At 35.8% G+C, this 16,827-nt stretch overlaps 1 protein-coding gene across 1 annotated transcript in view; it reads left to right on the top strand.

Moving 5' to 3' along the window:
• Nucleotides 1–9,160: 9,160 nt before the first annotated feature.
• LOC306850274 (proton-coupled folate transporter-like) overlaps nucleotides 9,161–16,827 on the top strand; it is a 42,363-nt gene continuing 34,696 nt past the window's right edge. Inside the window, exons 1-2 of the mRNA XM_079385818.1 lie at nucleotides 9,161–9,459; nucleotides 15,739–16,486. Of these exons, the coding sequence (XP_079241944.1) occupies nucleotides 9,343–9,459; nucleotides 15,739–16,486 (865 nt within the window). The 5' untranslated portion in view covers nucleotides 9,161–9,342. The remainder of the gene's footprint in view (nucleotides 9,460–15,738; nucleotides 16,487–16,827) is intronic.

Here is a 16,827-nt window from a genome sequence, read left to right as displayed (position 1 = left end):
TTGAATCGCAACTTCCAGAATTCCTTTGCTTTATAACTAAAACTTTAGTCATCGTTTACCCACCCTCAGAAACTCTTTTTTATTCTGTGGCCTTAAACAAAATAGGTGCCTGACACCAGTGCTCCTCATGTTCTTTGTGTGTAGCACACTTGGTAAAGCAAGAGGACGTCATGCTGCTGACTGTGGCTCCCAGAAGAACGGGTCATCCGACCTTCATGTGTGCGCAGCAGGGTTCGTGATGGCTTCGCCGCATGCTGCAAAAAGGTCCCCTGACATACCGTACATACACTAATTATTGTTTAAGAGCAAGAAATGAGCAACCTTGGACTGTGTGTCCATTAGTTCTGTGATAATTGTCTGTAATGTTAGGGCATTCATACATTCAATGATATAATTTGAGCCTCAATTTTCTGTGCAATTTTTTTGCACATTTTCTCTCTATTCCAGGTAGGTCCCTAATGTGTTTTGATATCTTTTGAGTATGATGTCATGAGACTCAGGGGTGTGTGTGTGTTGAGCAGGTTTCGAACCCTGTTGGAACGTGATGCACATGTAATAAGAGCCGCTACTGTGAGCTGTTTGCTGCGTCTCTGACCTTGCAGTGCATTTGGGCTGTGCTCATGCATAAATGCAGCCTCTTACAGTCCTTTTGGACATCATTATCAAACGATACACCTACTAGACAGATATTATTTGTTGGATGTTACTCTGATAGATTACACATCAACACTGTCGGTGTGGCTGGGAATAAGCTAGAGCGCATTAAGCTGATCTGTTTCATATCCTGTGTTGTTTTCATCATAGCGCTCATTTGCGGTATTATTCTTCATTTGAACAACATAAAGCTTAATCAAATGCATCCAAATATTACTGAGAATGTACACCTCATAAAAACACATCCCACAATTCCTTCACACCATTGCACTGTGATTGTCTGCTGCCGGATTTATCTTTATTTGAACTGAAAACAATGTGTACAAGCACTGCTATGGTCTTTAGGTATTCCAGGACTGTGAAAATGTCTTGCGTGCCAAGAAAGTGACATAAATTGAAAATGTGTATGAAGTGAAAACAATAGCCGGTAGCAGGAAATATACCAAAATTCATCTGTAGAAATAATTACAGCTGGTGATATGTGCTGGTGGAAGCTAATGGCGGTAATAAAAATGTTAAAAGCCTTTGAAGATGAGGCCAAACCATAAGACATCAATTTGGTGGTATTAAGGCACATTTCTACTTAGTTTAACACTAAGTACTTGGAAATGGGGGTAATAAAAACAAGACGAAGTGCAAAGTCTTCTTGATCCAAAATGCATCTGCTGAAGCTCATCATTATCCATTCGTCGCTGTAAACATTTGATCTGGGCGTTTTTTTTTTTGGTTTTTTTACTGTTTCAGAGGTCGTATAAACTCTGTAACTTTACCGTTTTTCTCAGTTGCTTTGGTACATTTCTCAGAACAGAATTGAAATTCTCAAAACTACCTGTTCAATCTTCACATCATTGTGTCACTTGTGCACATCAAAAAAGCAATTTCTCATTTCTTTGAACAAGTTGCAAATGCTTTGGTACATCCATGCAAATGATTATGTACAATTATCTGCTGTTTCCTACATTATCAATTGCTTATGTCATGTTGCTCCAAATGTATTATATAGATCTCTGTGCTATTGTCTTACCCCTCAAAACATCTAATCATTAGTTCATGGTATAAGTCATTAAATGCAAAATGGTTGATCTAGTTGTCATAAACTGTCAAGCATTTTATCTCTATTAGACTTTTTGTAAATTTGCCATGAATTGTGCAAGTGAATCTTGACTCTCACTAATGAAGAGAATATAGATCAACCAATTATAAACCAATTCTCTGAAATAACTCAAAGGGGCATTTCATGACTCTTCAATTGGAAAGCATATATAGACAGAGGATAACACAAAATTTACAAATTCTGACGATGGATGAACATCCAGAAAACGATCAGGGACAACAGTCGAGAGGAAGGAGAGGAGTAAGGATGCATGGAAGTGTACAGAGGAAGAGGAAGATGAGGCCAAGGACAGAGGTGCATATCAGATTAAATAATGTTGTCAGTCATGGCCTTACAATGGCTGAAGGGTGCAGATAAAAATTGGGAGATCGACCATATCCTCAATAATTCAAACATTTTGTAACAGTCTCTTTCAAACAATATCCCACATACAGTAATGTGTAAATTTGTACCTTTGAAAGGAAATATGGCGTACATAAGAAGTGCAGCCTTCTGCATTTCAGTACAGTAACTGTCATCCAAACTGTAGCCATAGTTTACATCAGAACATCCCTCCAGAGTATACTGTTATATTGACAACATGACTAAGCAATTTGACTGTCTTATCCGTACACAATGACACAAAGACTTGTCATTCTGATGGCACTGACATGTTCATTGACACAGATATTTATTTTTGAGAGATGAACTAAGTATTTTGAGCAAGAGACTGCAGGTAATCCATGGTGTTTTGCTATTTGTATGAGTTGTTTTGAGAAATGCACTTACTGTTTTGCAAAGGTCAAGGATGATTCGAGAAATGTACCAAAGCGACTGAGAAAAACTGTAATTATAATGTTAGAGAACATGAATGAATGGATAGACCACTAGATAGATAGATAGATAGATAGATAGATAGATAGATAGATAGATAGATAGATAGATAGATAGATAGATAGATAGATAGATAGATAGATAGATAGATAGATAGATAGATATGGATATAGAAAATCAATATGTATTTCGTCAGAATGCACTGGCTGCTTTTTAATGCTTGTCAATGAAGAACAAATCTTTTTTTTACAGCAAGTGCATCATTAACCAGCAGAGGCTCAATGCCAAATCAAGCAAGGTCATAATTTGGTCTTCAGAGAATTTGATAAAAAAAAATATTTGTGTTCATACCAAAATCTTTGACCTGTGATAACAGACTGATGTCTTGGTAAATCTGAGCTCAGTTAGAGACATTTCTGAGATTTCCTTTTGGCATAAATTATGTTACAAGAAGCACCTCAAAAAGGAGATATCAATCGTGGTTTTACTTTCCTATGAGAAAGAAAATCAGAATTGGCACCTGCATTTCAAACAATGGGATTTATTCAGTGTTGCATTTCAGATCTAATGAACGGTTTTAAGCTCCATCAGAGACTCATCTCACAGGATTCATCACCTAAAACACACTAACAAAAGAGTACACGTACATGCATGAATTCCTGATTTATCAGCCTCAGAGTCAATGCGGTTAGGTGAGAGACCAAGAACTGTTTTATGTAGAGGTGAAGCAGAATCCCAAGAGACAGATCAGAGGGAATTATGATGAGAAAGAGAGAAAGAGAAAGACCTAGTACAATGCTTACTGCATCAACACTTCAAAAGCAGTTTCCTCCCCAACACCCTGTCTGAATTAACACAGCAAAAAGAAATAGAGATCATTTATGAAAGCATTTATGCAGAAAAGTTCATTGCCAGATCAGAGACTCTGACTCTGATGGACTCATCTAATTCACATATAATATAATGCAATTACCACATTTAAAGCCAACTAGAAATATTTTTATCATTTTAAACCGCATAAATTGAAAGCAATATAGCTCAAGATGGTTTCAGGTTTTTTAACTGAATAGATAGAATAGAAACCCATGCAAAACGTGCTGTAGCGTGACAGGAAACCTGCTTTTCTGAGAACACCATTTTCTCAGTGAAAAGGAGAACGTAATAAATTCTTATCAAAACGTGCAAACTAAGACCACGAGATGACGCATAATTCACTGCCCATCCAAAAAGAAGAAAACGAGTGAACGAGGTTTTAAAACAAAAATCATTTTCTCCAATAAATAAAGTGTACATCACTGTTTCTAATGGTCTGTTTACAGGGAGGGTATTCCTGTTTCTTTCATTTTGTGTGTGGCTCTTATGCACTTTTATCTTTAAGAGCTGATGAGTGCGAGTGTGTGCCTGGTTTATCATGCCTAACAGCTTTGCGACATTTTCATCAGAAGAGCAGCACTAGCACTATTACAAACTTTGTGCTAAATACGTCGGCCGTTCAGTGAAGGTCAGACCATTAATCTCACCCTTCAGGAGAGCTACAGTGTAGTTCGTTTCGCACGTGAGCACACGGTTCTAATGTATAGCGTGGCCGAGGTCCAAGAAAAAAAAAACTGTTTCCCTTTACAGAGCTTATATGTTTGCTATTTTATGAGATAATTGACAACAATTACAGTTTTCACCAAGTAGAATATGCATTCATTATTCACGGCTAGTCAGATCCTCGCCACTGTATGCATCCTATGCGTCGGTGTAGAAATAATTTAAAAGTGGGGGTGGACACATTTAGACAGGGGCATTGATTATCGCCCAAAAAGTGGGGACAGCGAAAGAAATTTGTAAAGCACTGGATTTTAAATCCTAGTAAGCTGTCTTGAGTGTGGCTCAGAGTAAAAATATATATAAAAAAAATGTGATTTTATTTCTCATATTTGCAACCGCACATATCACAATTCCAACTTTATTTTTCGTAATTGTGATTTAATGCAACTGCAAATTCATTTATCACAAATTTTGTATCATATAATTGCGGTTTCGTTTCTTCTAACTGTGATTCTATTTTGCATCCTTGCAGATTTATCTTTCACTATGTGATATATTTCACAAATGTGATTTTATATCTCACAGTTTTGACTCAAAATTGCTAATTTATACTTTATTTCCTGTACCACAACATTTTTAAGTTTAAGTCCACCGAAGGTTAATCTACTCTCCTGACTGATTTGTTTGTCAGGCAAGATGGCAGATTCAGCATTATGATTGGTCAGATTGTCTATCAATCAAACTCTATGTGAACGGTCAATTTGACTTCATATTTGACAATTGTGATTTAATTTAATTTCATATCTCACAATTTTGACCTCATACGTTATTTCTTGTAATGGCGACTAATTCTCATGATTCTCGTGATTGATTATTTATCTCACTATGTGACTTCATATCTCACAATTGTGACATTGTTTCTCACAATTTTGACATAATTGAAATTTCATACTTTATTTCTTGTAGTTGTGACTACTCACAATTGTGGATTACAGTATGTGACTTAATATTGACCGCACTTACAGATTTTTTTTTTTTTTTTTTTTAGCTCAGCACTGCACTTCTTGGAATCTGTGGAGTGACAAAAATGCACATTACATTAGACTTTTTCTTTTAACAAGCTGATAAAGCAAATGTCATTAAGATGTGACCTGTTATCCATAAACTGCTTCTAAAAATTGCAGTAAAGCTATCCGGCATTACAGGGTATAAAAGACTTGGTATTAAATGAAATGTAGCTAACTAACTAACTAACACTATGTGGACGAGAGATTGCATTTCTTGGGCTAATTTCCAGCACATGCACAAAGTTTTTCAATATAAGATTGTTTGTGTAAAACATTACTTGCAAAAGTAAAAAAATAAATAAAAATGCAGTCTTAAATTATATATATTTTTAAATTAGCTAACTGTTATACCTTTCATTTATTTCATTTATCAGTTTCTTCCTTCAGTCAATACATCTCATGAACACTCAATAAATAAACGTAGAACACACAACTAATACATTATCCATTCACCACACTCACTTATTTTATTTTCTCATTTCTAATTTGCACATACTTGACCTGTACATACATAGTCGCCTATATTATATATTATATATTGTGTATTTTTTTTTTTTTTTTGCTGCTTTGTACATTGGTCATTGGCTATTTCCTGTTATTTTGTTTCATTACCTGTGTCCTGTCCTGTTACTGTCCTTCTGTTGCACTGTGGAGCTTCTGTCACTACAACAAATTCCTTGTATGTGTAAACATACTTGGCCAATAAAGCTCATTCTGATTCTGATTCTGATTCTGATTATTAATAATGGTTTCAGAGCAAAAGGTAAATGAAGCAAGAGTTTAAACTCACTAGCAAACACTGAGGAGTCAGTTCAAACCAATCAGCTTCTTCGTGTCGCGTTCCTCATTTCGTTGCCATAAATAAGCTTAGTTGAGTTGATTCTACGTAAAACATTCAATAGAGTGAGGAAACTCATGTAAATCGTACACCTAACTCAAAAAATTCAGTACTACATAAAAAATGGAAATTTTTATGTTCAGTGTACGTAATTAATTTGGGTTAAAAAAATTCAGGGATAACAGTGTATTTGACTTCATACATTATTTCCCGTAATTGAAACTATTTCTCATGAATACTCATTTACAGTATATCTCAATATCTGTGACTTTATATCTCACAATGTGAATTCATATTTTACAATTGCATCTAACTTTCTGCTTTCCTTTCTGTGTGAAGACCAGCTTAGATTTGCAGAAAGCAACATAATAATGCTACCTATCCCCATATACCATGCTTATAGCCCATTAGAAAGCACTGATTAAGATATTACGGTTATACATGTGGAATGCAGAATAGAGATAATATATATATCTGAGTGTATATGCACACATGTGCACATGCACAGGATAAGCATATATTATGCAGACAACATGACACAGCACACTCACATCTGACAAGTATTGTGTTTTTCAAGCTGAATAATGTTGAACGATAAACATCATTAAACATCTGACCAGGAATTGAGGCAGTATTGAAGAAGACAGGTCTATGAGAGCCCCATATGATAGACCAGTCCAGTGCGCAGACACAAATGAGACTCCTCAGCCTGCGTGCCTGTGTAAATATTTGAACTCTACCCAGCAGATATCAGGGCCTCTAGAGAGAAAGACACTAGTTCAGGAGAGAAAGGGTTCATTCCCATACTGCATGCTTGCTGCCTGTGATCTCTCGTGTATTATCTCCCTGCATACAGATTGGAGGTACAATAAGTGCATAAACAGAATAAACCATCAGGGGTGCTGTGCAAAATGTCTGTTATTGAATCACACATATGACTGTTTTAAATAAAGAGTTACTGCTAAGGGGTAATTTTGTTTTTACCGTATGCCATTTTTTAATTAAAACCCCAGCATTTTAGTTTGCCTAGTTTTCTTCTTTTTGCACCTGTTTTAATTCAAATTAGGTCTCTTTCTGCACTGCAAAACAGATGTTAAATAATAATAATAATAATAAATAATACATTTTAGTGTTCATAATAAAGGTTTCTGCTAAAAATCTGCCAATGGATCAATACAAAATACATTATTCAACAAATTTTCTTATTATGCAGTTTTTTTTTCTTGGGCTAATTTGTTCTGCATAATATAGTGTACACAACCAATAGTGTACACTATTGGTTGACACCAGTATTTAAAGAGTAAGATGACTAATACTTGGTATAATGTATCTCAACAATAATGACAAGTGAATACAATCTAATGTACGCTATAACACATACTAGCACTTCTGTTAATTTGTCACTTATTGCATAACATGATACTGCGCCTTAAGGAATGCTGATTGTTGTTGTTTGGATCTTACATAACATATTTGGATATAGCATAACATGATAAAGTAAATTGTAGCTAGTGTAAAGAATATGCATTTTATCAGTTTATAGTTAACCTTCTCTACATAGCAGAAAGGGAGGGGCTTAATGTGTTAAACCAATAGCAGCAACACATCATATTCATTTGTAAAGAAACACTATGCGCCTGCGCACATACACATTCTTTTAAAGTGTGGTGAATACAAGCATTGCAAAACATGCATGCATGGCATCAACCTGTTTTCAAAAGTTTGCGGTTTCAGGCCCCCGAATGACATAAATAAATGGACAAAACAAAGTTTTTAGTTTTTAATTGAAAACAGTGACGTGTAAATGCCTCCTACATTTTATGGCATTCAAGATTCAACATTCAAGATTTTTATTTGTCACATACACAGTTATACAAAGTATAACCAGCAGTGAAATATAAGTCAGGTCCGCTCCAAGGACAGTGCAATTATATAGAATACAAAACACAAAATGTACATACATATTAAGAAAAAGAAAAGTAGAAAAAAAAGTAAAATAAAATAAAAGATAAAAAATATAAATATAAATATAAATGTGCAGGTCAGTATGTTGTTGACTTAAATAATAATATAAGCAGGAATGTGCAAAAGAATGTGCAAAAAAGTTGTACATGGAATTCATATAGCAGCAATTCGAGGTAGAAAAAATTATGAATAACTTATTGATATTAGTGATATTTACATGGAGTCATGTAATGTTATGACACCGAGATTATGCATTCTACTAAACCATCTGACCTCGCAAACTTCAGCGTGGGCCCCAATAATTCTTAAAATGATTTAAATGTAGTAATCAGACATAGCAATCAGAATTAGTATACTAAAACTATGGTGGCCAAGAGAGCCACAACAAATTAAGAAAACATCTTCATCAGTTTCACAACACAAGTGCTGCAAATACTCACAACGCGACCAAATACAGAAACACACTTTACATACAAAAAAGCACAGCAAATACTTACACAACAACCAGAAACGCACAGACCTAATCGGAAATGTTTAAAGGAATATTATTATGATTTGCGAGTATTTGCAGCACATTTCCTTTTTTGGGTGTGTTGTGAGCATTTGCAGAGTGTTTCTGTATTTGGTTGTGTTGCGAGTATTTGCAGATGAAGATGTTTTTTAATGTGCTGCTGGTGCTTTTTTATTCGCAAATAAGTTGCAAGAAAGCTTTTTGTTGCAACACGTTGAGCTTTCTCAGCCGGCAAGTATTTTGAAAATTATCTTGACATCAAAAAGTTTGAGAACCACTGGACTAAACTAAATTTTTTATGTTACTGGTTCATGCTAAACTACACTTTGCAGAAATTTACAAAAAAGAAACCTTTGACAGGCTATAACTGAAGCACTGAAAATGAATATCGTCAATGTGCACCAATATTTGCTGCAGTAAAACCCTTTGGAATAAATGGTTGCGCCATTCAAAGGAAATTTAACTTTGCACGTTTAACATTCTGAAAACGCATACTGCAGAAAAAAAGAACAGTATTCTCACAACTCTTTGCTTTTTCTGGGGAAGTGTGAATCTGTTGGGGATGTGTTCATAGGGCAAATAAAGGCCAACCGCTTTTACAACCACAAAGTAGAACAATTCCTGATAAGAGAATGTCGAGAGAGACAATTTCCTCCTGTTCCAGCTGACACGCATGTGACTAACCTTACAGAGCTTTTTAAACAAGAAAACAGAGTTCCTTCATCCACTATTCCCTTTGGACAGTATGAACGCTTGACATGGGTTTACTCTACCTAATACGACTTTAACATTTTAAGAGACTGTTTCCTTCGTCCTTCCTTGTTCTGTCACTGCAGAGTTGAATATGTCGGCATGGAAAGAGAAACTAAGGAGAGTTGTTACAGTGGAGCCGGTGATTTTCTTCTACATGACCAGCACTTTCATCGTAACACCTGCATATCAACAGATGATTATCACAAAGGTAAGAGACCTGCTACTGTTGCGATTTAAAGCAGGAAAAGAGTAAAGAGAGAGAGTGAAAGGGAGAGACATTAATGAAGTGCGTCCGGCGAGTCTGTGTTTTGTTCTTTGAACTGAAAAACAGGTCAGCAGTGTCCAGTTCTAGTACACAAAACGAAAATGCCCAAAGCAGAACCACGGAGCGCTTGGAGAATAGCATTGGAGCTCGAGATGTACTCAAAACCCAAAACTACAGCAGGCATTAATCAAGCCGAACCGGCCATGACAGTCCCAGAGCAAAACAACAGGCGCTGTGATCACTCATGCACCAGATTAAACAATCGCTGACAGTCATTAGTCTGTATTCTGTTGTTGAACTTAAACATTGGCTATATTTGAGAAATTGCAGTATCTTTGTTTTAACCTTGTGCAATGATACTTTTTTTTCATGAGCTGACATGTCCTGCCATGTGACATACAACATTGAAATGTTTTTAAACAGCTTTTGCTATTTAAATATAACCATTGAATATCATATTAAATATAATAATGGAATTGAAGTTTAATTTAAAAAGATGGGAAGACTACATGGAAAATTTATATATTAAAACATTTTTGCTTTCCCATTTGCTCCAATAGCAAAAAACAAACAAACAAACAAACAAAACCTGTAATTTCTGTAAATCTGTGAAAATAATGCAAAAGTAATAAACACAAAATACGGTGTTATAATTTTGCTTTAATCATTTTAATATATTATAATATATAAGTATATTTATATATATATATGTGTATTTTTTACTGTTTACTGTAATATATGTATGTTTTGGAGCACAAAACCAGTCATGAGTAGCACAGGTATATTTGATCTATGATTTGAAATCATTAGGATATTACAGTTTTTCTCGATCGCTAACACACAATTCATGAAACAATTCACCATTTTCTCACAACTATAAACACAATCTCAAAACTATACACACACTTTTGCACAAACCTCAAACTTCTAGTTCAAAACCAAATATTCTAATCAAAAACATATCTTCAGTCAAAATCAAACTTTGGCCTCAGATGACCTGCCAAAAACACAGACTGCTTCACTACCTAGAAAACACCAGTGAGATCAATCCAAAACACTTTTACCAAAACCTCCTTTTGGGAAATAGGAATTCTTTTGATAGTCAATGTCTGTTACAGTATACGACATAAACGGAGGGGTGCAGATACAGTAAAATTCAGCAATAAACTTTAAGAAAAGTTTACTTTCATTACACTACTGTAAAGAGATCTTACAGTAGATGAAAAGCACTACAAGAGAAGTTCAAAGACCAAACAACTGAATATACAGTAAATACACATTGGAATAGACTGTCAGTTATTTTACAGAAATAAATAAATAATGGATAAAAGAATAAATAAATGAATGAATTCAGCATCCTCTGCCAAATTGCATTACAGTATTGGCAGTATCCTTATTTGTTATAGCAGTTTCTTAGTCTTCTGAAAAAAGACTTCTCTGCCTCGCCTAGACAGTCATCTCTCAGTTCTGCACAAATACAGTACATGTAAGGACTACTTGGCTACAAATCAATTCAGCAGTAATGAGTTTGAGGGTGTACAACATGTACTGCAGTATTTACTGTACACAGAATAATGAAAGTTCTCTCATCTGAAGTACTGCTATGTACTGTAATTATATTGTATGTGTCAGTAGTATTGAAACCTTGTAGCTGAGTCTGTAGGTCAACTTCCCTCATGGTCAGTCCATGCAGAAGAACATGGTCAACCATAGTGCTTTGTATTTCATCAGGAACAAATGACCTTTGACCTCATCCCCTTCATTTTTCTTTTCTCCTCCGATTTCTCTTTGTCTCCCACTACCAGAATTAATTTTCCAAAACACATAATCACTTGTGCTCTTGTTCATATCATCCTGAGATCCTGACCTGTGTGTCATCAGTTTTGCTACTGAATGTTCACCCATGGATAAATGTGCGCTGTTTGAGTTCATTTTTTGATTCTTGAGTATTTGTGTTTTCTGAATGAGAACATGGTTAAACCTGTGCAAAATGATGGTGTTTTTGTGTAAAGTTTTGCAGAAAACACTGAGCAAATTGGAACGTGTGTAAAAACAGGTGAAATGTGTTAAAAGTTTTGAGAACTGTATGAATGGTTTGGAAAACCGGGCCAAATGAATCAGTTATAGTGTGTTAGCAATCAAGAAAAACTGTAAGTAAAGATCATGTTCCATGAAGAAATTTTGTATATTTCCTACCGTAAATATGGTCAAACTTAATATATATATTGCTAAGAACTTTATTTGGACATCTTTAAGGCAATTTTCTCAATATTTAGATTTTTTTCCACCCTCAGATTCCAGATTTTCAAATATTTAACCTTATTATTCAGCTTTCAGATGATGTATAAATCTCAATTAAAAAAAAATTACTGGTTTTGTGATCCAGGGTCATATATATATATATATATATATATATATATATAGGTAATGCTGATTTTTTTTACTGTAGCATTTTAACATTCTTTTACATTAAAATTAGTAATTTGTTTTTACTGTTTAAATATATTTGCATCCTGATGAATTCTGAGAGAACCTGTGGGCCTTTTTTGTTGCTTGTTTGATTTTTTTAAACATTAATAATAACTTTAACTTTTGTCTAAAAAGTCAAGTAAAACAGAAAATGCAGGAAAAATAATATGTGTGGACTGTAAAGACATTTCTATGAATATAAATAATGCAGTGAATACATGCATTTGCTTAAGGGTGACGCTTTCCAAAACATGCAGCTGTTTTTAGTTCCTGCTCTTGTCATACTGCATTTTTTTTTCCTTTTCCTGAGCGAGTGTCCTTCCTTTCCTCTATCCTTTAAATTCTCTTACCCTTCCAATGAACTCTGCAGCTCCACACATAACAGCTCTCAGAAAAATGTGGATGAATATATCATATGAATGAGCACAACTCCATGCAGTGAAAACTGTTCGAAGATTAAAGAGGGTCCAATCATTTATTGCGAAGTGCTCATTTATGCCACTCTTAATGGCCTCGATTCTTGCCATTTACTCCTTGATATCATCATATTTGTGAGGTTGCAGTTCGTGAGCTTCCCCGAGGCTTGTTCTTACAATAACTGAGGGCGTCCCCCGGTGCGATGACTTACTGCTCGGGTTGTGCATCATTCCCATAATGCCTTAGAGCATCATTACTGACACTGAATAAAAAAAAAAATTAGGGAAGTAGAAAAACCTCAAAGATAACCAAAGACGCAATACCCGAATTTCGTTTGATAACATTTGCTCTAACTAGAAAAGGACTGTTAAATGTCAAGATGTCAATGTGGCTAGTTTTGTGCAAAGTGCTAAGCCTCACCTAAAAATACTACTGACCTACAGTAACTGTTTCCATCTAACATTTTATCAGACCAGCTTGTTATCTCATATAAACATGTTATGAACACTTTTGTTCACTTATCTATGGAAATATATGAGCAGGAGTGCTGTTGAGCATGAACCCTTTTATTTTATTTTAGCATGAATTTAATGCCAAGGTAATAAGACACCACGTACAGTGCTATAAATGTCCATTCTTTTTTTGATGAAAATCTGAAAAATATATGATGTTAATAACTGTTGAAATATGTCATCAGTCTGTGATCAGGGCGCAAGTGTGATATGCAGCTTCAGTTTGGTTCAGTTCATACAATATTATTCAATAAGCAGTGTCTCCAAGCAACATAATAGTGGTGTTTCGTTCAAATTGAACCAGTCGGTTGAGTGAATGATTCAATGATTCACTCGTAAAGTGTCTGTTCCTGAACAAATCAGTATTCTTTTTGACAAATCGGTTTAGTGTATGAATGGATGATTCACTCAGTGAATGACAGTCACTACTGCCATAGAAATTTAAATCATCAATCAATCATGCAATTATGGCTATTCGTAACTATTTTACATTTTGGCAAACTGAAAGCTAATGAATTCGTAAGACTGCATGTGAACATTTTTGTACGATCTGCTTACACCCCAGTAACGGTCAGTGGACCTCCATAATAAAGCCATAAAATTTAGCAGAAATCACAATTTACTGTAGGCCCCCAGCACTTAGCATCCCAATGCTAAAAAATGCAATTGTTAGCATTAGGAATGTTTTCCCTGTGCAGGCAGAAACACAAACTACTAGCCAGTTTGTTTAACGACTTGTTCAAAATGACTCACATACTCAAGATCAGGGTTTGAATAACTCTGATGAATCATTCACTGAATTAACTCAATCTGACCTCTTACTGAACTGCAAATATTACTGTCTTGAGAAGAAAATTCCTTCTTGAAAAGAAGGATTATATCATTAGCACATTCAACAGTTATTTTTGTACTAGAAAATAATAATAATAACACTGAAAAATACATTCAGAGTGACGTGTAGCTATACAGCTATGGAAAAGAAGAATTAAGAGACCACTTGAACATTCTCAGTGTCTCTGGATTTGTGTAAAATGTATTTTTTGTTTAATTCTGTGAACTACTGATGACATGTCTTCTGAATTGTAAATCAAATGTAATTTAGAACATTTTCTAACAATTGATCAAAATTCTGAAAATACAACACAATACCAATGTTTTAACTTCAATATGAAAATAAATAACTCTGCATAAATCTGCATTTTTCATCTTTTTGATCTTTCCCTCCAAAAATTCACAAAATCCGAACCTATCATTGAAGTAAAACAAGTGAAATTGGGGGTAAAATCTCACGATGAAATAAATGCTTTTCTGCAATGAAAGTTGGCAACAATTATTGCCACCCCATGAAATTCTTATGAGTAAAATATCTCTTAAGTACATTCCCATTTATATTTTTAGCACACCAGGGTGGCTAGGAGCATGAAATTGTCCAGCCATGACTTCCTGTTCCACAGGATTATAAATATGAGGAACACAAAGGCCCTTAATCATCCATCACGAGGAGTAAAACCTAAGAATATAGTTCTGATGTGCAGAACAAGATTGTTGAGCATCACAAAATAGAAAGTGGCTGTAAGAATGTTACAAATCTGCCTGGAAGAGGACGTGTCTATATTGTCCTAATGCACGGTGAGGAGGACAGTTTGAGCGGCCAAAGATTCTCCGAGGATCACAGCTGGAGAATTGTAGAGATTAGTTGAGCCTTGGGGTCAGAAACCTAAACAAAATATATATCGAACATCCCCTACATCTCCACATGTTGTTCGGGACGGTTTCAAGGAAAATTCTCCTCACTCGTCCAAAAACAAACTCCAGCAAATTCAGTTATACGACTGGAACTTCAAATGTCACTGGCTTCTATGGTCAGAAGAAACTGAAAAAAAGAGCTTTTTGGCAGCAAACCCACCAGATGGGTTTAGTACAAACAGGGATAAAAAAGTGCCCCATGTCCACGGTTAAATATACTGCTGGATCTATAATGTTGAGGGCCTATTTTTCTGCCGGAGGTCCTGAACATCTTGTTCAGATGCATGGCTTCATGGATTCTATCAAATACCAACAGATAAAAAATCTAAACCCGACTGCCTCTAATAGAAATCTTATAATGGACCATGTTTGGATCTTCCACCAGGACAACAATCCAAAACAAATATCAAAATAAACACAAAAATGGGTCACTGAGCACAAAATTAATCTTTTATCATGGCTGTCCCTGTCCTCTGACCTGAACCCTACAGAAAATGAGTGAGGTGAACTGAAGAGAAGAAGCACCAACATGAAGAAGTACTAACATGGAGCTGTGAATCTAAAGGATCTGGAGAGATTCTGGATGAAGGAATGGTCTCTGATCTCTTAGGTGTTCTCCAAACTCTTCAGGCATTATAGGAGAAAACTCAGAGCTGTTACTCTGAGAAAAGGACGTTGCAGTAATTGGGTGCCAATAATTGTGGCCAACATGAACTAGAGAAAGCATTTATTTCACAATGAGACCCCCCCCCCCCCACTTTCAATTGTTTTACTTCAATGATAGGTTGGAATCTTGTGAATGTTTTGAATGAAAGAAAAAAAGGATAAACAATGCAGATTTATTTTCACAGCCGCCTTTGCTCATATTTACCAAGGGTGCCAATATTAGTTGAGAGCACTGTATATAATATAAATAAAGTGATATATAATAAATATTATAGAATAAACTGTATTACTTGTTTTAGATAGACCTACTCAAGCTCGAGACCTTTAGCTTTTTTTGTTATGTTTACTCGGCAGTGCTGTGGTGCTCTATATAGAAATTTATATTTAAACTTATTTTGAATATCTTTTGTAGGTGTGTCAAGAATTGCTGAAGAATAATACTGTCTGCAGTAACCCTGAGCACCACAAAGGGGACGAGGCGGTTCAGACGACAGCTTCCTACATCCTGCTTTTGTTCAACGCCACCCTCAGCCTGGTCTCCATCCCTCCCGCCATAATGCTAGGCTCCTGGTCTGACCGCGCTGGCCGTCGCTGGGTCATGGCGCTCCCATCTGTGTTGTCCCTGTTGAGCGGGGGGTTGCTCTTGGCTGTAGACTTGTTGGAAAACATCAGCGTTTACTGGACCCTGTTCGCTGCTGCCCTAACAGGCCTGGCAGGTGGCCATGTCTCCATTTTCCTCAGCTCATTCAGCTACCTGGCCGACCTGACCATGGGCTCCAGCTCCAGTCGCACTTTACGCATGGCAGTAGCCGAGTCCATGATATTCGTTGGAGGCACAGTGGGCTTCCTACTGGGTGGATTCTTGGAGCAAGAATTTGGACTCCAGGCAGCATTTGGGGCCTACATTGGCTGCCACGTCCTGTCGGTGCTTTACATTGTGCTTTGGCTGAGAGACCCTACGATGACAGAAAATACATGTATAGCTCCCTATAAAGAGGATACGGCTGAGCAAGGGTCTCAAGCAGACAAGTCCCGTCTGTTTATCCTAAAGTACGCCAAGCTGTCTTTCAAAACAGTGTTCAAGAGGAGGTCAGGGCAGGACAGACTGAAATTGCACTTGCTCGTTCTCTGCTCCTTCATAAATAACCTGGTGGCTGTTGGTCAGTGCAAACTCACACATACACTAACAGAGATATATACACTATAGGCCAGTGGGAAAAAAAGGTGTAGAAAACTTGCACACAAAACTGGTAATTTTAACAATTAATTACAAAAAATGGCAAGTAACACATTGAATTAAATGTGAAGTGTTTAAGTAGAAGGTCTGAAATAGTATTTTCTCATAAAATTAACTCCAGTAATCTTTCTTTTATTCGCAACTTTAAAAAAAATATAATTTTTTACAGAGTTTATATTCAGTGTGTCAACATTATGTAGGTAAATCTCAAGAAATCTTTCAAGAATGGAATTTATTTATTTATTTAAATGCTCACGTTATGAC

The sequence above is a fragment of the Barbus barbus genome (genome assembly GCF_936440315.1).
Source record: "Barbus barbus genome assembly, chromosome: 30".
NCBI lineage: Eukaryota > Metazoa > Chordata > Actinopteri > Cypriniformes > Cyprinidae > Barbus > Barbus barbus.
Note: the sequence above shows the minus strand (reverse complement) of the source record. Positions and strands in the feature narration are given on the sequence as shown.